General features: G+C 41.0%; 1 protein-coding gene across 1 annotated transcript in view; it reads right to left on the bottom strand.

The window, feature by feature from the left end:
- Nucleotides 1-24438, bottom strand: part of FBN2 (fibrillin 2) — a 596571-nt gene that overhangs the window by 149423 nt on the left and 422710 nt on the right. The window contains exons 32-34 of the mRNA XM_029619106.1: nt 17716-17838; nt 10871-10993; nt 5009-5134 (exon numbers count right to left, since the gene is read on the bottom strand). Of these exons, the coding sequence (XP_029474966.1) occupies nt 5009-5134; nt 10871-10993; nt 17716-17838 (372 nt within the window). The remainder of the gene's footprint in view (nt 1-5008; nt 5135-10870; nt 10994-17715; nt 17839-24438) is intronic.

The raw sequence follows: 24438 nt of genomic DNA, 5'->3' as shown, positions 1-24438 counted from the left end.
TGGAGCCTTACAATGTGGATTGAGCTGCATCTGGATCTGAGTGATGTGTTTTGGACTTGTCAAAAAGGGATTTTCAATCCTGCAGAGACTGCAAGCTGCCGCACTTAAGTGAAGGAGTATAACAATACATCAAAAACTCCTATGTGCTCTCCTGTGAATGACAAATGTTCTGCAAGAACCAGCATTCACTCAGCACTCATAGTGTTAACAACTGGTATAAGGGCTGTACTGTTTAGTCTGCCCAGAGAACAGCACTACATAACCTGCAAAGGAGGAAGACAAAGGAATGCTGGGAAAACATTTAAGGTAAAAAAAGTCACAATTTATCTGTGGGTGTGGGGCAGGGAAGACAGGAGTGCATCTGCAGCCCTGCAATCAGTTTTTCTCCTGAAGAGCTAATTATCAAGAGGGAGAGACAGAAGTCTGTGCTCTGAGGAAATAGAGAGACAGACAGCTGTTCTTGCTTCATAGCCAAGTTTCATGTAAAATCCCAATAAGGGGCAAAGGAGCCAAAATCTGAGAGACTGAGAGACTTCCTTTCCAGAGATATCCAGGCCCAGGAGCGCATGGATGGACCACCCTCTTTTCCCATTTAGAGGTCAATATTCAGCTGCTGAGCGGCTAGTTAAGTTAGCCGGATACACATATTCGGCTAACTTAACTGGGATATTCAGCGGCGCAGCTAGGCCAATGAATATACCCGGATAAGTTACAGTTAGCAGGATATGTGGTATATGGTTAACATCAGACCTGCCCTATGGCACATCAAGAGTTAGCCGGTAGTTAACCGGCTAACTACGCTCCTCCCCTGAACACCTACCTCCTGCCCCAGGAACACCCCTTACTTACCCCAGATAAGCCTTTTAAATATGTGGCTAAGCCATTTAGACAGATGACTTTCCTGTTATCCATCTAAATGGCTAGATTTACTGTCTACTTACACAATACTAGTAAAAGGGATAATTACTGTTTTATTTTAGTGTGATTACTTTATTTGCTCTGTGGTGCTACAAGTGAGAGGCTGTTAGGGAAGGGCACAGAATTGTGATATCGGGGTGACTGGGACACTGTCTCATCCCCCACTCAGACTATGAACCCAAAGATAAATCATATTAGTAAATATAATTTCTCATATGGTACTTCCCACCCCAAATATAGGGGTAATTCATAGTCTGGAACAAGGGGGACACATAATGTTGGGAGGGACAAGGGGGGGCAGAATGATTTGGGGGTTTGAAACCCAGGGGGGGAATATTTATTTAAAGTGGAGGGGTCTGGGAAGGGGGTTGGGCATTTCCACACAACTATCTATATAAATAAAAATGTTAAATAGTTTGTACGTCATCGCTAATCTCGCCAACCGCTTAACCGAATGCATTCAAATTTGCACACAACATTCACTTATTTATTTAAAAATATTTTTATACCATCTTTACAAACAAAGTTTGACCAAAACGGTTCACAAAATTAGATTATAAAGAAAAAAACATCAGAAATAAGTAACTAAAAATTGTATTAAAATAAAATAAAATAAAATAAAACCAAAATAACAAACGGTCCCATACGGGAAGGATCTTATACACTTGCATTACATTTAGGTCACACCTGTGACAGGTAATACAAGTTTAAATATTGCTTACACAAAACAGCGACATCTGGTGGCCGTCAGCGCAAGCGCAACCTCTTACACCTTTCACACACACACACACTCACACCCCACCCCCACACAGGGCTATTGTCTTTCATTCACACTCCCTCATAACACACAGAAATCCACACTCATCACACCACACACCCCCACCCACACGCCTGACAATGTCACTTACTTCACCCACCCTCCCAAAACACACCAAAACACGAATTCCTGGCTGCTACATTGGGAAGTCACGCATTTCACACACCCTCCGAATTTAAATTAAAGTACCCTCTTCCACCCACCCATGCACTGCACTCCGATCACACACTACACCTGAAACAAGTCCGTGCTTCTCCGCCAGCACCACAGAAATGGTCCGGGACACCTCGCATTCAGTTGGGCCGTCGGATGCCAGCAACCAAAATGGCGCCGGAGGACCTTGCCCTTACTATGCTATACGAGACAACAATGACGTCGGTACACCACGTGACATAGTAAGGGCAAGAGCCCGTCGGCGCCATATCCTCAGCGGACATTTGCCCTTACTAGGTCAGGAATCCTGATGCCCAACTTTCACCGGTGAAGTTTTGCGACATGGCAGCCGGCGGAACAAACCCTAGCACACACCCTCGCCACCAGCTGGCAGTTTACACAGGTAGCCGGGGAAGAGCACGGTGGGGGACCGTTCTTATTTTCCGCCACGTGTTTTTCACAGGCGGGGGGGGGGGGGGCACTCATTCTCCACATCTCCCGAGAGGGGGACTGTAGCGTGGGTTGCTCTATTTCGCCGGGTTGGGGGGGGGGGGGGTGTGCCAGGAAGGTGTGCTTGCATATTTAAACTATTCTTTGCTGGTGCTGTTCATTTGGGGTAAAAAAAAACAAACAAACCACAAACTGTAAACTTTACTAATCTCTGATAGCTAGCGAATTAGCCCTCCAAAAGAAACTTCTCTACATATCACAACCTCCCACTGACTGACCACGTTTATACACACCAATTCATTTCTTATTGCTATCAAACATTTAAGGACCAATATCATAGAAACTACAATCTTGACAGGACCTTTCAAAGGTGAAGATGTACTCATTCCTCGCATCCCTATCATTCCAACAGATATGCCATTTCAATTTAAAAGATTGCAATTCCCAATTAGATTGGCATTTACAATAACCATCAACAAAGCTCAAGGACAATCTTTACACCACTGCGGTTTACATCTACAAACCGATTGCTTCTCACATGGACAATTGTATGTTGCATGTTCATGAGTAGGCAAACCTGACAATTTGTATATCTGCACTAACAATGGAACAATAAAAAAAATGTCATATACCCACAAGCATTGCAAAATTAAACATATTACAGATATCCCCTGGCTCTGTTCTGTTTTTTCAACTTAACCAGGCTCAGCCACTGCAATGCGTGGCAGGGAACAGCTAGTTTTTTATAATTTTTCAATTTTGGGTTTTGCAGGGCTACCTGAACAAACGGTGGGATGCAGGGCTGCCTAAACAGGCGGCGGAGTGAGGGCGGGTGGGGGATTTCACCAGACATCTGGGGGGATTATGGCAGGAGGGCTTATTTTTATGTTCCTTAGCCTTTTAAATATTGGTGGAGGTGCATTGAGATGCACGTTAGCATTCTGATTCTCCCATGGAAAAATATCTACAACAACTTAGATATAGATAAAATAACGTGACGTCTCACATTTTTGCCAAACTGCATTATTTTATTAGCATAGGATTACCTATGCAGTGGCTGCTTTGCATACATTTGCAAAATTTATGCATGCAAATCGCATGCAAAGCAGCTCTTTTTAATAAAGGGGTTTTTAGGGCCAGAATATTGTATGATATTGCCATAATATGCCGATATCACATGATAAACACTGATTTTCACATGTTGATGGCATACCACAGCTTAATTAAATCTCTTTATTTGTTAGCTTCCATAATTTGTTAGCATTTCATTACCCTCCAGGGCTTGGCAAGTGGAGTTCCCAAGTGAGGGTATCCTTTAAGTGGGCAGGAGAACCCCTTCCAAAGCTGGTAAAAATGTTAAAACTCAGTCTCTGCACAGAGTCCAATCCTCTCTCTCCCCAGAAATGAAGACTCTGCTTGCGTGTCCTCAAAGGTCTCAAATTATCCTTACTCCAAGGCAGAGCCTACTGTTATGCGCATAACTCCACATTACCCAACTTCAAAAAAAGGCATCAAAACCTGGCTCTTCTTACAAGCATACCCTGACTCCAATCAAACCTAAACCCCTACCACTGCCACATCCCCTTCCCTTACCCCTTTTAATCTGTTGACGCATCATTTGAAATTGCTGATTTTGTAAATTTGTTAATTTTTATACTCTGTTTTTAACACAGTTCCTATCAACTTCTCTCTCTCCTAGCACTTCACTACCTTTCTCCTTCCCGCAACTTCTGCGCTTGCTGTCACCTGGCCCCCATCCTCTCCTTTTTCCTTTACTGCTCCACCTCCCCCCTCCCTGTTATTTGTAATTTCCTCTTCCGCCTTTCCAATGTTGATTGTGAACCGGCATGATATGTCCTATGAATGTCGGTATATTTTTAAAGCATTTAAATAAATAAATAAATAAAACATTTTAAAATCAGAGGCTGCAGTGCGAGGCAGCTTCTTAGCTGCATAACTTTACTGCTGCTCTTGATGAGGAGCAAGTCTGCAGACCTTGTGTTTTAGGGCTTACATGACAGGGTGAGGGGCCTGGGTCAACTGGGGGGCAATCAGGATGAAGAACCAGAGGGGTCTGGATGACCTCGAGGTTGACTGGATAAACTGGTGGACTATTTGGAAAAACTGGGAATGTCCCTCATGCGAGCATGTTTTAAAATCCACTTACATATGCACGCTAAAGCTAGCAAAGCCCTATGGAAGATACGCAAAGTAGGTTTGCTCAGGTACCCTCTGTCCTCGAAAGATCATGTTTTAATTTATTTATTTATTTTTATAAACTGATGACTATGAGGACATATATGACAGAGTGTAGGAGACAAAAGAAATTCCAAATATGAACTTCTGGTGCATTGACAATATTATGAAATAAAATTCTTCATATTTCTTACAACAAACTGCTGGGCCACTTTACACCCTGCCGCTCTGAGTGATGACATGTTTTCCTCAAGAGAAAATATTAATAACAAAAAATCTCTACTAAGGATTCTGGGCTCAAAATGAGGAAAACTTTATGAAAAGTTGAAAGCTGACCTCATCATAATTCAAAATCATGCTACAAACGTATCCTTGCTTGCAGGAATAAATCATATATGTGAAGCACTTTGCGTGGTTTCCATAGCTGCATCCAATCCAAACCCCCAGAATGAAAGTGAAATATTGGGGGCTTACCTTGGCAAGATTTGCTGTCTGAAGTTGGCGTGAAGCCCATCTCGCACTCACACCGGTATGCACCAGGGATATTCAGGCACTGTCCGTTTTCACACAGATTTACATTTTCTGCGCACTCATCAACATCTATAAAAAGCCAATAAACACGGAATTAATGTAATCCTCCCTTACTGTGAGTTTTATTACCAAAAAAATATGATGAGTTTCTATCAATGCTGATCAAGTGTTGCGACAAATTAGGTCTCTAATGATATAACAGAATGAGAGGTAACTTTAGAATCGATAATGAGCAAGCCGGGGAGCAGCATGACCTTTAGAACAGTGATTTATCCCACCAGACGTAATCAGGTAAGTGTATTCAAATAGTGCTGAACATTGGTGCTAGCCGGATGACTTTAACAATCTTAGAAGATTGTTTAATTTTACTCTCATCCCATCCTCTTGCTCGTGGATCACCTGAGGAGCGCACAGGCTAAAGAACCAGGGGGGGTTGGGAGGACCTGGCTGGACAGTGGGTAAACTGATGGACAAACTGGTAAAACTGGTCCTCGGCTGGACGTGCATAGGTTTTAAAATACAGGCAGTTGTACCTCCGTAAGCCCATGTATGTCACTGGGCATGCACAAGCTTAAAATTAGGTAAACAGATACACGCATCTAGATTTTTTTTATAACTTGCGCGCATGTTATAAAATTGCTGCATCTCTGGGTGCTCGCTGATGCCCATATCTATATATGCGCCCGTTCAAAGGTTACCATCCCTGCACATACATTCTCATGGCAAAACTACCCTCAAAGATTAGCCAGTGCGATTACGTATGTAGTTTTGCTGGGGTAATTTTCAAAAAATTGATGCAGTTTCTGCAGGCTGTTAAACCATTACTGTCCCTATGTGTTGCTAGTTTTGTTGTTATACAAAGAAAGCAATCTATGTATGGACTACTTCTGTTTCAAGGTGAAGAAATATTGAGACTGACCGTACTAGCATATATAGTTCTGAAGAATGATTTATATTAAAATACAGAAATTTATGTGTGAATAATTGAATATAAAGGACTATAATTAGTTTATCTTGGTGAAGTATTCAATAGATGTTCCAAACTCCATAAATCTTATACATGTTACTGAGGATTGTCATGAGCTTTTCCGTTTTTACTATTTCACAACATTTCTGGAACTAGTTATGAAAAGATGGAGCCTGGATATCCTTCCACTGGTGAGTTATGGCTAAGTCTCCCAGAGAACATAGGGAGAACAATCAACTTTCTCACATCAGATGCATTTACAGATTTAATTTCTCTTTACTATAATGTCTACAAAAATATTTTATAGCAAATATTTTGTATATATCTACATATATATATATATATCTACATCTATATATCTATATCTATATATATCTACATCTATATATCTATATCTATCTATATATATGAGCTAAAAAAAAGTATTCCCTAGGGTATGGTATTTATATGAGTCAAAATCTATATTTAAATTGCAAGGTCTTTAATTATTATTTAAACTTTTCTGCTTGAAAAGCCTGAAAATATCTATATTCTGCTGTGTTTATTTTCTGCTAATGCACACAAAAAAGAGAGATACACATGCTTGACATTTTTTGATTTCCAAATTCAAATATGGAATTGTCATAAAAAGCCTTAGTGCTATTCCTAATATCCACTCGGGACTAAATCTGTAGACACTTGGAGAGGCCTCCCAATTATTTCCCAGGCCTGCCTTCAACTGTTCTTATATTGGTAGCCTCCCACCTACCAACTGGGTTCCTGCTTGCCTACCTTTCCCTGGTGGCATCTAAGGACACCAAGACCTCACAGAACCCAAGGATCATACAATTCCTAGAAATGGACACACAGGCCAAATACAGAAAACATACTGTGATCATAGTGAGTCACAGCACAGAGCTAACAGACTAAAGTTTAAAAAAAACAAAAACAAATAGCAAGAACAGTGAACAGAAACAATTTAAATTGCAAACAGTAACATATAAAAATACAAAGATTCATACAATAAATGCTAACTAATCAAATTTCACTGCACTTAACAGTGCATAGGGAGGTTCAGGAATGGCTGTCCTCACAAGGATGTGTAGATCTGGGACAGGGTCTTGGCACAGATCTAGTCTCTCTGCACTCTCAGCCAATGAGATTTTCTTGCTAATTCTGGGCTGTTCACTCTGGGGCTAGTACTGAACAATCAATGAAAACCTAAGCACAAGCCTGCTGACCCAATATCAAGACACCATGTTGCAGCAATATACTACCTTTTGGAAACTGGAAAAGTATGTATTCCACACCTTAATTTGGGGTATACAAGCAAATTAACCTGTTAAGTTCTAGCTGCAGGAAACTGCAGAACACAGCAAGAGTTAGGCTGCCACCTGCCTGTCATTTCAAGGCTTGCAAAGGAATGGAAGTTTTATTGGGGAAACAAAATGATCTCAAAGTAAAATAAGAAATCTGACATGCATAAACATCCCCATTTTGCCACAAGAATGACAAGGAGAGTCCAAGTCTGTGCTTCCTCTAGAGCCAATATTCAAAGGATTTAGGCCCCTAACTTTTGGAGTTAGGCTTCTAAGGGGGTCATTTATCAAAATGCGATAAGGCGTTTTCGCATGCGTTAAGGGCTTATCGCATGCGAAAAGCCCCGTTAACATATGCGATAGGCCCTTACCGCATGCGAAAAAGTGTTTAACGCATGTGATAGCACAATATTGTATGGTGCGATGCAAATTCAGAAAATAGGAGGAGTTAGGGGCGGAGAGTGGACTGGGTTAGTCTGTCTGCGAAGAGCTATTGCACAGCCGTAATGCCAATTTTAACTACACCACTTTGAATTGCATTAGGCTGTGCGATAGCTGCCGTGACCGTGCGGTAAGGTTTGATCGCCCTTTGCGATGTCTCCCGTAAGGCCTATTTAAGGTGAATTGAAGAGGAAGAGAGAGAGAGAGAGAGACTGGCCATAATATCATTCCCATAGGTAGGTATTTGTATCCCTATGGCAGGCCCACCTAGTAACTCGAGGTAGGGTTTAGGTAAGAGTGTAGGGGGTTAGGGGCCACTTTGACATTCTATGTGACACGTACGAACAGAACAGTGGTCTCGTGAAGATTTGATGACCTTTGGAGTGAGGAAACTCACTCCAAGATGAGATTTGGGCAATGTTCTCTCCACCTAGCTTGATGTTACTCAGGTAGAGAGTCCATCAAGCTAGGTTGAGAGAAGATTGCCCAAATCTCATCTTAAAGTGAGTTTCCTCACTCCAAAGGTCACAAGAGACCACTGTTCTGTTCATACGTGTCACGTAGAATGTCAAAGTGGCCCCTAACCCCCTACACTCTTACCTAAACCCCACCTCGAGTTACTAGGTGGTCCTACCATAGGGATACAAATACCTACCTATGGGAATGACATTACAGCCAGTCTCTCTCTCTCAAAAATGGTCCACCCAGTGGTCATATGCAGGAAATACAACAGGTCTGACACCTATCGCAAATTCTGATAATGTTATCACAATGTGCACTAACTTAGCTCTTCGCATAGGTAATTAGCGCAGATTGCGATAAACTGATTTTTTGCATAAGCCATGCCCCTTTTGCAATCGCATGCAGTACTTACCGCATTTTGATAAATCCAGGCCTAAGTTGGCCCTTTAGAAAATTAACTATTGCTGAATGGCTAATTTAGACTCCTAGTTTCATTAGGGTCCTAAATTTAGGATCCTAAAATGTGGGTGGCTACAGGGGCAGAGAGCTTACTGAGTCATTCATGATTTTGCTATAGGCTGTTATCGCATACGTGCAATAATGGCCTATTGCAAATCACGTATGCAATAGGCAGGGTTTAGGGAGTTTAAGGGCTGCCAGTGCCGTGTGCAATAAACTATCACACAGTAGCATGGGCAATTACTCGAGAAATAACAACTTTTCTCAGGGCGCTATGGGGCAACAATGACTAGTGTGGCCGATATCGCCACGTACGATAATACAATGCCACGTCATATGCTGCGAATCGGCTGGCTGCTCATTTGCCTTCCTTACACCCCTTTTTCTACTGCGGGCAATCATTTCACTATAATTATTAGAGATGTGAATCGTGTGCCAGATCGTCTTAACGATCAGATTCGGCTGGGGGGGGGGGGGGAAATCTGATCGTTAAGATATGTGAATTGGAATCGTTTCCAATTCCAATTCACATCGCTAATTTTTTTTTTTAGGGAGGCCCGCGCCACTAAAAAAAACCAAAACCCAACCGACCCTTTAAATCGACCCCACCCTCCCGACCCCCCCAAAACCTTTTAAAATTACCTGGTGGTCCAGGGGGGCCTCGGGGAGAGATCCAGGGGGGCCTCGGGGAGAGGAGAGATCCAATGGGGCCTTGGGGAGAGATTTCCCGTTCCTAGGCATCAGCTGTTCTAAAAAAAAAAAATGGCACCGATGCCCCTTTGCCCTTACCATGTGACAGGGTATCCATGCCCCTGTCACATGGTAGGAGCACTGGATGGCCGGCGCCATCTTTAAAGATGGCGCCGGCCATCTTTACTCATCAGCCCCTATTATAGAGTATAGTATAATAGGGACTGATGAGTAAAGATGGCACCGGCCATCCAGAGCTCCTACCATGTGACAGGGGCCGGCCAATGGCACGGATACCTTGTCACATGGTAACATGTGACAAGGTCACATGTTTTTAGAACAGCTGATGCCTGGGAACGGGAAATCTCTCCCCGAGGCCCCCCTGGATCTCTCCTCTCCCTGAGGCCCCCCGAGGCCCCCCTGGACCACCAGGTAATTTTAAAAGGTTTTGGGGGGGTCGGGAGGGTGGGGTCAATTTAAAGGGTCGGGTGGGTTGTTTTTTTTTAGCGGCGCGGGCCTCCCTAAAAAAAAAGGGTCGGGAGGGTGGGGGAGGCTAAGGGGGGTCGATTTAAAGGGTCAGGTGGTTTGTTTTTTTTTATCGGGCCATCGGCGCCATTTTAATTAGTGGCAGCCAAAATGGCGCCGATGGCCCGAGAGCTGGAGATCGCGCCAGAACCCCCCTCCCCCCACTGGACCACCAGGTAATTTAACATTTTGGGGGGGTTCGGGAGGGTGGGGGAGGGTAAGGAATTGGTTTTAAAGGGTCGGGGTGGGTTTACGGGTTGTTTTGGTGTGCCGGTTTTCCCACCCTCCCCCAAATAATTCCCGTGCCCTATTTAACGATACAATACAAATGCCCCTGACGATAAATCGGGGGCATTTGTATTGTATCGTGCACTCTAACGATTTAGGACGATTTTAAAATTATCTGACGATAATTTTAATCGTTCAAAAACGATTCACATCCCTAATAATTATAGCAAAATGAAGAATCTAGGCCTTAGGAACTTAGCACTGATTTTCAGAACTAGGCGTCTAATTTCAGAACTTAAACCTAGGCAAATGAATAGCAAGCCTATATTTAAGATCCTAAATTTCACACACCAAATTTATGTGAATTTTCACTTGAAAAGTTTGGATCCTAAATTTAGGAGCACATCTTTTTTTTTTTAATATTGGCCCTTCTCTGTCTAGCAATGTAAACAGATTTTATTATTTCTTTAAAAACAGGAGGAGCGCTAGTGGCAGTCAGTAGCACTGCACTACAGTTGCTACTAGTTTTAAGCTGTGTTAAACAGAAAAAAATACCCATCTGAATCCCAAAAGTGGGTGTAGGTATGACCAACTATTATGCGTCAGTCTTTCTTTTTTCTTTTCTTTTTTTTTTTCAGTGACCTTTTCCATTTTTAGGTTTGAAACCGTCTGAAATTACTTGACAAGAAAGAGTTATATGAACTTGTTTGCCAAACTTTTAGATCATTGTCTTACCTGAGCAGATATATCCATCCCCAGTAAATCCGTCAGTGCAGGCACAGCGGTATGATCCAGGAGTGTTGACACACTGGGCATTCAGGCTACAATGGTGTGTTCTATTAGCACATTCATCAAGATCTGCAAACGCCCCCCAAATAAAGGAAAGTGCATTACCCAAACTGTTTAATGATTACTGCACAGGGCAGATAATGCAGATGGGCCTGACAAATACACCGGTGACTGTAGAGCTTACAGCATTATTTTTAAGCACAGCTACTATGCCACATTTACAAGCCATAAAGGGAAAGGTTAATGCCGCGTAAGAGAAAACACGCACTGAGGAAACAAACAACACAATCTACAGAAAACTTTGGAACTCAAATAAAAAATGAAAATCATAAAGCTGGGTGATAGGTGACTATCCCCTTTGCCAGCACCTTTGAGAGCAAGCTGAGAAGTGGTAGGGTAAGTAGGTTTGCTGTGGAGGCTAATGGGAATGATAGGGTTGTGTGGGGTGGAAAATAAATCACCTAAACCATATTGATGCCGAATTGTGGCGTTAGAGGCCTACTTCTTGGGTTTCATTCATGGTGGGATTGAGCTGATCGGCAGAGTACTGGTATCGTTTTAGATTGTAAAGAATGAAGTGGGCCCCCCAATGAGAGTGGAGTTGGAACCTTGCTGCTGGGCTAGGAATTGTATTGATAGATTTTAACATTTTTATTATATATTCATTATTAGATTTTTTAGAATGTATTCATTAAGCATTTGATTATGCATTATTTACCTGTAGCCTGCATGGGTGATCGTTTGAAGGACCAGAAATGTAATATATAAACCTCAGATTAGATTAGATTGTGTTCACGACAGTTACACAGATGCCTGTGAGTTCACTTAAGGATGCCAAATGATGCCACCTTGTGACATTTGATCATTATCACACTAGGTGGTATCATTCGTCAGCTGCTTAGAAGCCAGCAGAAGGGCCCTCTCATCCCTACAGATTTGTGTGTATGTATGGGGGTATGGGGAGGTTGGGGCAGATGCCCTTCATTAGAGGAGGGGTTAAAGACTGAGATGATGCTCCTAAAATAAGACGTCCACATCCACATGAGTAGTACTGGTAAGTTAAGCACCTTTTGGATTCCTTCCTTTACAGATTTCACTCTCTTTGATGGCATTTTCAGATTAGAGGCAGGCTTCATAGAGAGAGATCTTCTTACCACAAAAGAATTTTATTAGTTTGCATGTTACTTCCAGAAGCTAATTCTAACCTTAATCAATAATGCCTTAAGCAACTTTTTACATTCTCTATGTCTGTATAATGAAATTTAAATTTTGCTGCACAATTTAATTTCTACACATAAATCTTTAGGAAATCATTAGTTTCATTCTCTGTCATAGAAGAGATTGAATTTAGGATGACAGTCTGGGCACATTAAAAAGATTTATATAACTCAGTGTCATTTTTTATTTTGTTGGCAGCCAAGGCAAATATTCAGAGCTGAATCATTTCCTATTAAATTGCTTAAAAAAACTGTTAGCCAGACATAGTCATGAAAGCAAAGCAATCCTTTTCCTTTGGAAAACAAGGTCTAAAAGAAATATCAGCACCCAACTATTTATCTGTGGATGAAGACATTTTTTTTTTTTTTTAAATCTTGACAAAGAAATAGTTTAGGACTTTTTTTTTTTTTACAGCTCAGTTTGCTGACACAGACTTTTCTCTCATTTTGTAGAATTCTTCTTAATGGGACAACACTGTATGCAACAGCATCGATGGTAGGCTGGGTTTCAATTACTGCTACTATACCATTACTTATTTCTAAAGCAGTGCTAGATACATGCAGCGCTGTAAGACAATTGAAGACAATTCTCCTTTCTAATAAGAGCCAGTATCGTAGCGCCTAAAAGGCGGCATATGAATCAAATTAATAAAAATAATAATAATAATAATAATGATCTAGGAGTTTTACAATAACGAAGTTCATTTCAGTTGACCCAACTAATGCTCAGTTAAGAAAAGGCATTTAGAGGGCTATTTTAAAAGTCATTTCCAGGGTAAAACAGTGCATGATCTGTGAAAACAGGCATTTGGAAAAGTCTCCAATCTCTATGCAAGTAAAAGTGCCCTTGTGGGTCCTCTATTCATGCACCTATATTCCTCACACACTTCTTGCATTTTCAAAAGGATGCATGTCATTTTTCTAGGAAAAACTATACATACACATTAGCAGGTTTAAATTCATGCCGGTAGTTTTTCTGTGATAATTTTCATAGGGAAAGGACACAATTATCTGTCACTGGGTAGTGCACAAACAAACCTCTTTAATAGAATAGGTACCCATCAATTTATTCTCCACTGAGCAAAGACTGTGTGTGGGAATAACACGGCTTTTCAAAAGATCTTTCAAACATTGGGGACCACCTCCCTTAAGAGCTTTATAAACAAGCATTGCTAATTTGAAAGTAGCCATTTGTACCACAGGCAGTATAATTTTATACATTTATAAGCTGTGGTGTAATATGGTCCCTCAAACTATCAGTGATCAGAGATGCAGCTGCATTTTGCAGCATCTAAAGGGCCTGAAGATGTTTCTTAGACAAGCCTACAAATAACACATTGCAGTAATCCATTGCACTTAAAGCAACAGATTGTATCACCATGCGAAAATCCTGGAGTATAAGAATATTTTTCACTCTGTGTACCTTCCTCACTTATAAAAGGATGATTTTAATACCACATGAATATGAGTTTTAATTGAGAGCTAAGAGTCAAGCAAAATATCACAGTCACGTACTTCTGCAGTGACCTTCATCTCAACACCCATAAACTGAACAGAAGATAGATCATTAGGAAATCCAGCTCTACTAATCCAAGGGATTTCTGATTTCTTATTTCTGATTTAATTATTAGTTTATTCTGAATCATCCACTCATCCACAGCATGGAGACAGGCTGTAAGGAAATTTAAGGCCTTGTCCAGAGAGGCACCAAAGGGAATCAAAAATTGCATGTCATCTGTATAGATTAAATATTTCTCTGTAATTATACAAATACCCCCACTGCTCTCATTTCACCACCTTTTGGCGACTCACTCCTTACATGACCTTCATAATAGGCATCATTGTGCGGCAACTCGTACCATTTTTTCACTCTGCCTTATTTTTAATCATCGGTCAGCCATATTTTTTATGTTTTTCTGTGCTTAATAATTAAAGTGCTCCGTGCTTTTTCAACTATTTCAACGAAGTAATATTCCTCATTAAATAATTAAATATCACTTAACTTGTAGTTCCAGTATGTAATGCTGTTAATGCCCAAGTTACACATCCGATAATATGTAGCAACGTGATACATCTCCACATTGCTGTGTCCGTGCCCGACACTGTACGGTGTTTCGGACGGGATCGTCCTTCTTCAAGGGCAATGTTCTGCGCCATAAACAAAACTTTCATTAGACTCTGAATAGCTGTATTAACACTGTCCTGACATGCATAACTACTTGCTCAGTTTTTCCACCATTGTTACTCTCAGCGTTTTTTACGATCTTCTCTTCCGGTTTTCCACTTCCCGCCGGAAGAGAAGATCGTAAAAAACGCTGAGAGTAACAATGGTGGAAAAACTGAGCAAGTAGTTATGCATGTCAGGACAGTGTTAATACAGCTATTCAGAGTCTAATGAAAGTTTTGTTTATGGCGCAGAACATTGCCCTTGAAGAAGGACGATCCCGTCCGAAACACCGTACAGTGTCGGGCACGGACACAGCAATGTGGAGATGTATCACGTTGCTACATATTATCGGATGTGTAACTTGGGCATTAACAGCATTACATACTGGAACTACAAGTTAAGTGATATTTAATTATTTAATGAGGAATATTACTTCGTTGAAATAGTTGAAAAAGCACGGAGCACTTTAATTATTAAGCACAGAAAAACATAAAAAATATGGACTGACCGATGATTAAAAATAAGGCAGAGTGAAAAAATGGTACGAGTTGCCGCACAATGATGCCTATTATGAAGGTCATGTAAGGAGTGAGTCGCCAAAAGGTGGTGAAATGAGAGCAGTGGGGGTATTTGTATAATTACAGTGTGATGATCGATCCCTAGCTCGAACAGGAATTGTGTGTCAGTTGAAGGTCTTACGTTTGTTTGCACTAGATTAAATATTTAACATCAAGGGAGGTCAACAATGCTCCCAATGGCTGAAGATAAAGATTAAACAGTACTGGAGAGATGGCAGATCCCTGAGGGACCCCTGCAGCTATTGTTCTCCACTCTGAATGATTTTCACCTGAGCATAACTGTTATACCCACCCCTTTAGAACAGATTCAAACCACCGATGTCCACAGCATGAAGATAATCAAATAACAGTTGAATAGCAACAGAGTCAAAAGCAGAGAAAACATTGAACAATACTAAAAGTATGACGCCTCCCAAATTCATCTCACATAATAATGAATCTAACAAGGAAGCCAACAATGTCTCCATGCTGTACCCACCTCAGAACTCACATTGGAAAAGATCCAGCATATTATAATCATCCAGAACGTCTGTTAATTGAGTCAAGACACACTACTTAAGCACTTTTGCCAAGGAGGGAAGGTTTGAAATAGAAAGGTAGCTTGCTAAGCCTGTAACATCAATATAGAGTCCTACTGGGTATCTACTAAGAAGACTGTACCATCAGTATAGGCAGACGAAAAACATTCCAAGAGATTTCCAGCTCCTCTATGTGGGTTGCTGTGTAGTTGCTTCCTATTTCTATAAATGGGGGGGGGAGAACATCCATAGAGGGTGTGGGATTTCAGCTCAACTTTTCAGGAGACAGGATGGTATTGTTTCTGCTTCTGTTTTCTTTCCTTTTATTTTTGGGAGAATAAAACCCTTCAGCCTTATGGGATAAGCCTTGGGTTTAGAAAGGATAGAAAAGATTGTGTTCTTCCCTTTTGATTAATAACTTGTTTTCTTATTTTTGTAAGTTCTTTTGAAGGAAGTTCTATCCACCCTTCCTTCTTTTGGTTTTGAATTTTTGGAGACTGATCTTATTTTTGTTGTCCCCTAATTCTCCTTGCCAGAGGGATTTAGAGCCCATCAACTACAGGAGTTCCAAGAAGTATGGGAGATCAAATCCTGTCCCCAAAGAGGAAGGGAGAAGGGAAGGAGAACAGTGGCATCCATTCAGGGATAACCACTTGAAATATGAAAATATTGAGGTAGATTTTAAAAGAAGTGCACTCGTGTCCATGGGTGCACGCTACCCGGCGCATGCACATGGGCGCCAGATTTTATAACATGTGTGCGATTTCGGAGCGGCCTGGGAGGGAACTTCCCAACCCCCTAACCTAACCTCCCTTCCCCTAACCCTCCCACCCCCTAGCCCTAATCTAGACCCCCCAGATCTTTGTCCTACCTTCTGAGGCTGCTGGCAGCATGCTGGCGCGCGATCCTCTGACACAGCGGCAAATGGCCGCTGTGCCGGGGGCCTCTGGCCCCACCCCGTCCCTCCCCTTTTTTGAAGCCCCAAGACTTAGACTCGTCCTGGGGCTTTACGTGCGTCACCGGGCCTTTATAAAATAGGCCTGGTGCACGTAACCCCTCCCTACACGCGTAAATCCTTTAAAATCCGGGCCATTCTGAAGTTGGGAGGTGCCATAAAGGGAATTTGAGGAGGTTAGAGAAACAGTAAGAAGTCTACTCAAGACAACTGATTAAAGTATTAGAAATGGGACTTTGAATTTTGTCATCTAGTCCAATTAGATATCCACCATTTTGGGAGGAAGCTCCAAACATTGTAAGGACATTGTAAGGTCTTGAAATAAAAGAGTGCCCTTGGAGTCTTACTTGAGGATTTTAGCCCAGGGGTTACATCAAGAGATGACTTCTTGTGTACCAGATGAACTAGAGCTTTTTTAAGTGTCCTGGGTACTACTATTTTATCTAGAATATCAGCAAATTAATCCGTCTGACAATGCATAACCCAAAATGGGTATTGGTCGATTGCAAAATGAGTTGAATTCAATTGAGATAGAACAATGGCAATTTTCCTAGGGTGACCATTTTGAAGCACAGGGGTTGGAGCAGCTAAAGTAGCAGCATCTAGATTGGCCTCCACAATAGAAGACATATGAAAGTTCTTTAAGTTCTCAGTACAATAGATGGCAAAATTCCTCACAGTCAATAGCAATGGATTGCTCACAACCACGTGATCTTTCCAAACAGGCCTTCAGAACCCTGAAAAGTTAAATTAGTTAATTCAAAGGGTTCAGCAAATGTTAAATAAAATAAGACCTTCTAGCAGCTGAGATGGCTACTTTATAGCACCTAAAGGTGACCTTAAATTGGCACTTCAACACTAGGATCAGATCCTTTCGCCATTGTTCCTCAGCCCTCTGCAAAGCCCTTTTCAGCAAAACAGCTCTTTGCATCCTCACATTGCGCCGGATATGAGAGCAAGGAAATTACATATGGAACTTGCAAGTTTCAGGCAGTATTTCAAATGTTGGTGTGCTAATGCATTATACTGTAAGCATTTTATGTGCATTTGAAAGCAGTTTACTATGTGCAAATGCGTTAGCATGGCTTAGTAAATAAGCATCTCAATTAGCAACAACGACAAAAGTTTGGTTTTGAGAGCATAGATATTGGTGACTATATGGTGAAAACTGTAACATGCCCTTGTGAATTCACAACTATTTACAAGGCATTTTGCAAATTTCTGAAATTCACATAACTCTACAAGGAAAATATTCACAGGACTATTTAGCAAGGATTTCTACAAACTTGTCTGAGTAATGTTAAGGGAAAAAAATCTTAAATAATTAAAAAAACCCTTCTGAATTATTGCACTCACCTATGCATTTGACTCCATTTCCAACCCATCCCTCTCTGCAGCTGCACTTGAAGCTTCCTGGGATGTTAACGCAAGAGGCATGCAGGTCACAGTTGTGCGCACCAATCTCACACTCATCCACATCTGCAGTAGTAGAACATAAAGCAATAGATCAAAACAAGAGGGTCAGCAGTATAATACAGATGGAACACAGTGAAAAACTCCAATACAATATCAAGAATTCTTGCTTTCACTTCTGTAGTTTAACTAATGGATTCATACTACTTTTAGAAACAAATCACATGACTAATTTAAGTTGCATGCAAGTTGTTAAAAACAAACTGTAAAATATCTGGGAATGAACAAAAAGTGGTGAAACAACAAATTAACTATGCATTATCAACATAAGATATACAGAAAACGTACAATATAGAAACTTTAATTCTACACAGATTATAATGAAATAAGAACCAGTTCAAAAATCTTTACAATTGTACTGCTTGGTCATCTGATCATGATATACTATACCCTCTCCACTACACTGTTATGATGATTTCATTAAATCTCTGGAGGAAATGCCTTGTCGGCTAACTTTTATATACTGTGTATCGACTAGGTTCCAGTAGATTTATTTTATGTTACCATAATGCATTATGTGGATTTATGAGATAGCACGGCTTGAACACTGTTTTCTACACTGTTTTCGCATTTGAGGGTCATGCATTTGGGTTGTAAAAACCCCAAGGGAGCAGTACAGTATAGGAGATGAAGTTCTGAAACAAAACAGGAGCAGGACTGGGGAGGATCATAAAAGATGATCTTAATGTGGCCAAACAGATAGATGAGGCGATTGCAAAAGCCAGAAGAACGTTCAAGTACATAGGGAGACAAATAACCCTCAGGAAAAAAGAAACACTGCTTCTCTATAAGTTTCTGGTGTGACTTCATTTGGAGTACTATATACAATTCTGGAGACTACACCTTCAAAAGAATATAAACCTAATAGAGTTGGTTCAGTGGTGGCTACTAAAATGGTCAACTGTCTTCATCAGAAACATATGGGGACAGACTTAAAGATCTAAAGATGTATACCCTGGCATAAAGGAAGAAAAGGGGAGATGTGATAGAGACTTTTAAATACCTCTAAGGAAGAAATGCACAAGAGGCGACCCTTTTTCAATAGAAAAGAGGCTCTGGAATTGAGGGCTCATGTGACGAGGGTAAGAGGAAAATTCTTTACAGAAAGGATGGTGGGTGCATGCAACAGCCTCCCTGAGGAGATGACAGAGATGAGGACAGAACTGGAATTTGAGAAAGCAGGGGACAAACACAGAGGATCTCAGACGGAGAGGAAGAGACTACTGTATAAAGCTGAACAAGAGATGTGGAAGGGCCGTATGGCCTTTATCTGCTGTCTAAGAAATAATACAGTCTTTTAAAATAATTTACATTGTGGTGGGACATCTAATTAAGAAAACTGTAGGATCAGTTCTGTCAACTCACTGCTTGTTAGCAGATTTTAGGTTTAGATATTTAATTAGTATTTTAAATTTGCATACAAACATGGCACTTTATTAAATGACCAAACATCTAATTTTGTACGAGGAAAGTGGTGTACTATGTTTCTGTGAGTTGGTGATGCCTATGGAGATCTCCTGAGCATCAGCAAAAACCTACTGGAGACACAGGATCAATGCTACAGGATACTTATATCAAGAGATAACTTTTTGAGTACTTGACAAACTAGAGCTTTTTTAAGTGTCCTGGGTACCACACACTCAGCAAAAGAAAGATTAACTGTTTTAGCTAGAATATAAGCAAATGAAGAACTTCAGTTGTTCACTCTTTTAAACTTTTTACATTTTTTCCCTGAAGCAGCCATTTGCATGGAAGAATGGTCATGATATATATAATTTTGAACGGTTCTTAATTGATTATAATTTTTATAGTGTTAAAAGTTTTCCTATTGTATGTTTTATGCATGTTACCTTGGTAAAGCAGAGTTCAGTTTGGTTTATTATCCCACCACTTTTTCTTCCTGCTTTGACACTTGTGGTGGTGTTGTGCTTCTCCTTTCTAGATTTCAATTGCCAGTAATTAACTTTTTCACTTTTCACTCTATAGTTGTAGGAATAACTGTTTTTGCATGAGATGATACCAAGTGATACCGAAAAAACTTCAATATTATATCAAGAATTACCAAAATTACTTGTGGTCGCTATCCACATAAAAGGGAGAATATCATATTACAAACCGAGTCTTAAGACTAATGTAGATGAATAACCACATAACTCTATATAAACTGAATAAACACTTCTAAGAGAGCCCATGTCACATAATATTATAAAATACATCTATATCCGCACGTCCCATAATCTGTATTTACGTTTCAGGTCGTGCTTTTTATGTTTATGGTCACCACAAGTAATTTGAGAAATCTCTGTATCTCTCTTTACATGAGAAGAGATTACTTCTTCTACCTCTAGTGCATCACTGAAGAGATCAAGTTATCAGCAATTTTTTTCAACAAAATGGAACTAGCTTATAAAGTGAAAATGAAATAATATTACCCTAAAAGAAGTCAGAATGTATTACATAATAAGACTCTCAAGGACAAAGAGTCATCACATGAAGCTGGAGGGACAGAGGCTCAAAAGAAATGTGAGAGGAGGGTGGTGGATACTTGGAGAGGATTTTCAGTGCAGGTGGTAATAGTGACAGAATTCAAGCATACATGTAAAAGGGGAAAACGTAACCTTCATAGTAAAGCAAAGGAGGGAGGAGAGGGAAGGGGAAGTAGGATCTATGGTAGTAGAGTACGCAGGCACAAGGACGTTTTGGGGTCTATGTGACTAAAAAGCATGCTAAAATCTTTGAGGAAAAGCTTTTTCTGCACCTGATTTAATTAGTTAATTTTATTCATGTGCTAAAGTGTCACATTAAACTGAGCATAGGCCTTTGAAAGCACATGTTCTGTAAGTTATAATGCTTTTACTAATTCCCATTCTCTCAGCAGTCTAAAGCTTAATATCAGCAATCCTCAGGGAAGACCATTTTTCCTATCACCCTGCAAAAGGCCCAATTCCTCTCCCCACCTCCCTGGTCAAAATGAGAGCCAGAACCCCATTCGATACACACCAGGAGGCCCGGTTCAAAGCACCATCCCCCACAGAGCATGAAGCTTAATTTACCACCAACACCCACCAATGAGGCTCAATCCACCCTTCCCAACACAAGCCATGAAGGCTGGATGACCCCCCCCAATCACAAACACACACACATCGGGCAGCAGGAGGAATCTGCTTTCTAATGGCTCCGGTGATACATTCAAAGTGGCACTGATCATGGCATTACAGACTACGGCTCATGGTGTACAGGGTCAAATTCAAAATGGCACTGTTTGCAGACTCAGCCCTTATGATTTGTGTTCAGGAGGCAGGAAATCAGAACCCATGTTGGGTGGCAGTGCAAGTGGCATAAATAATCAGCTCTCAAGGGGCGGACTAGAGTAGGGGAATTGGACCTCAGGTTGGGTGTTGAAGGAGGATAGTGATTGCACTTTATGGCTGGTGTTGGGGAGGGGAGATCAGAAAAAGAAAGAGGCTTCCATTGCTGTATGGGGGTGTTTGCTTTTGGGAAGAGGTCTTGGACAATGTCTGCTGTGTAAGGTCAGCTTGCTGGAACAGGACTTAAATTGAGTGCGCATTTTGCACGTTTGACTTTTAAGTCCCATTATGGCAGGCTAGTTGCATAACATGATAATGACGAATTAGGCCATTACAATGCTATTTTAATGTTTTGCATTTGCAGACATGGTAAATCATGACACACCCATATATGTACTATATAACACTAGTTTTGCCCCAGGTGTTTGGGCTTTTTTATTTAACATTTGCAGTGACAGTGATTAGAGCATGCATTAATCTGTATACACTTTTAGTACTTGGGAATTTTTATCTGCCGGCATTCTCTTTGTTTCATTGTAAGTTCAGAATCAGCAGAATATAGGAATTTTCTTATGAACCACAATGAATCTTCCAGGGGGTCATATTCAGTAAGCAGTTTGGTGGACAAGATATCCTGCTAAAGTTAGCTGTAAAACGTGTCCCGTATATTTTCCGAGATAAACTTCCCTCTGACTATACTCTCCTACAATTATCTGGTTACATGTAGCCAGATAACCTGACAACCTAACCGACTATGTTGAATATAACTGATTAAGTTTATTAGTTCTCTGGCCTTGTATGGCCAGATAACCTGCCACTTAACCAAGAATCTTCAGAAATATTTGGTTACCTGGTGAGCCTATTTAAAAAAACACAAAGCTGAGGGCCTTGGAGCTTAATTCCCCTCCCACCAGTAATCAGAGACCCCCGTTATTCGCAGAATCCCCCACCAAACCCCTCCAACACATGAAGAATAGTGTAAATGTTGTGGGCCATTTCCCCCATTCCCCCTTGGCCTAGAAAACAAAAATCCAGGTTACGCAGCTTTCAATCATAGTCCTGGGATCGAATGATGCCATCCCAGGCACTTCTGTGTTACTTTTGTACTAGTACTGAAAGCATATATTATGACGATCACTTTTAAACAGGCACGCAGCCACCCAGGGACACGGCCATTATATAAGATATGTGCGTATATGTGTGCATGTTATAAAATAGCCTGACCGCACGTACAAGTGCATGTAATTTTAAATGGATGCCCACCTATGCACACAAATGACGCTTCTACCACAAAAGTGGGGGGCTTTTAATAGACATGCACGCACCAACGCCATTACCAGTTTGAGCAGTTTGCTCAGGTAAGGGATAGGACTTCCAAACACCCCCTAGTTCAATAGCTTCCCTCTTCCCCTGTTAGCCCCGACCTTTAAAATCCCCCTGATCTACCTAGCATTTTTTGTTTAACAGCTTATACCTCATCCACTGCAGAAGTAAAGTTAGGTAGCAGGGGACCCCACATGTGCCTGTGTGCGTAAGTATTTACGTGCTAATTTCAATGTGAAATCCAGGAACGCCCATGCCCCGCCCCTCTTCCGGAACTTTTCCTTTGGGCGCGTAGAGGTGAGTACGTGTGTACTCGCTCAGCGAGCGCCGGTCTGGCTTGTGCTCACATCTCCCGGTTCTGGCTCGCACCAGGCTTTTAAAATTCACTTTTAACAGTGTTAATGTTCAGCTCCACGCTGTACATGTTGGAGGGGTTTAGTGGGTTCTGACAAGATAAACGATTAACAGTGATGGTGTGTGGGAATCAGGCACCATGGCCTGCATTTTCATTTTTTTTTTTTTTAAATAGGATCACCCCAAAACTGGATATCTTTGAAGATAAGTGGCTGGTTATCCACCCACATAAGGCTGGATAACTTACCCCTAGATTCATCAAAAAGTCTTAATAATGCAGTGCTAAGTTTTTCACACCAGGGAGAAGGAGAGAGAGACTGAGGCCCTTTTAGTAGTCAGTTATTTATATTATGTGAGGCCCACCTAGTAATTCGAGGTGAGGTTTAGGTAGTAGTGTAGGGGTTAGGGGCCACTTTTACATGAAGAGTGAGACGTACGAACAGAACAATACACTCTTGTGAAGATTTGCTGTCCTTTGGAGTGAGGAAACCCACACAACGATGAGATTTGTACAATGATCTCTCACTCTGCATGTAAAAGTGGCCCCCTAACCCCTACACTACTACCTAAACCTCACCTCGAGTTACTAGGTGGGCCTCCTATAGTACCATAAATAGCTGCTTATTATGGTGCCATCCCCAGAGGCTCTCGCTTGTGCTCTCTCTCGTGCCCTTCCCCAGCCTAAAAATGCCCAAAATAGAATTTGTGAAAAAACTGCAAGTTGCATTATGGGCATAATGCATGATACTGTACAGCTTAATGCTATTGAAAAAGGTGTAGTTATTTTTGGTGTTAAAACTGTGAGTTATGGCTTTGCACTTTGCGAAGCCAGCCCATTTCTTCGGAAATCCTGCCCCCGACTTCTCCCCAATCTCTCCCCTTTAAAAAATTTGCATTGCACATGCTGCTTATTGCATGCGTTAATGCCAATACACATTTCAAAGAATGATGCGGTTAGCTGGTTATAGCTGAAACTTGGCTAAGTAGCCGGAAAACTTTGATATGCCTTGGAGTGCCTTTTTATCTGGCTAAATTTATTTATTTATTTATTTTTAACTTTTATATACCGACATTCTTGCATTAAATGCAAATCATGCCGGTTTACAGTGAAACAGAAAAAGCAGGAAAAAATTCCTTAGTCGAATACAATGAAACAGCTTAGTTAACAAAGGAAACATAAAAATAAATTTTTACATATACACAAAGGTTTGCACAAAGGGGAGAGCCCCTTTGTCGCGCGACGCCTGGTGTTGAGGCTGTCTTAACTGTCCGATGTTAGTGATGTCATGGGGGGGGCGGGTCTAATGATCGCAGCACTTACATCGCTGCTTCTTTCCAGTTCCAGGTGAAGATCAAGCTGTTTCCTTCACTTCCCCTTTTTTATTATTTTTTTTTTTTTATAATTATATTTATAATTTATAATTATAGCTAGACAATGACTTATCCAGCTATAATTTAGCTAGATAAGTGGCTGAATATCCCAAAGCTTGCCATTTAGATGGATAACTTGAGATGACTTGAGAGTTATCTGTCTAAATGGCTTTGAATACTGTCCTCTTAATGCCTTAAGGTGAGTATTTTGCTATTAAAAAAATGTATTGTAAGACCTCAAATACATTCA

This window comes from Rhinatrema bivittatum, chromosome 1 (assembly GCF_901001135.1).
Source record: "Rhinatrema bivittatum chromosome 1, aRhiBiv1.1, whole genome shotgun sequence".
NCBI lineage: Eukaryota > Metazoa > Chordata > Amphibia > Gymnophiona > Rhinatrematidae > Rhinatrema > Rhinatrema bivittatum.
Note: the sequence above shows the minus strand (reverse complement) of the source record. Positions and strands in the feature narration are given on the sequence as shown.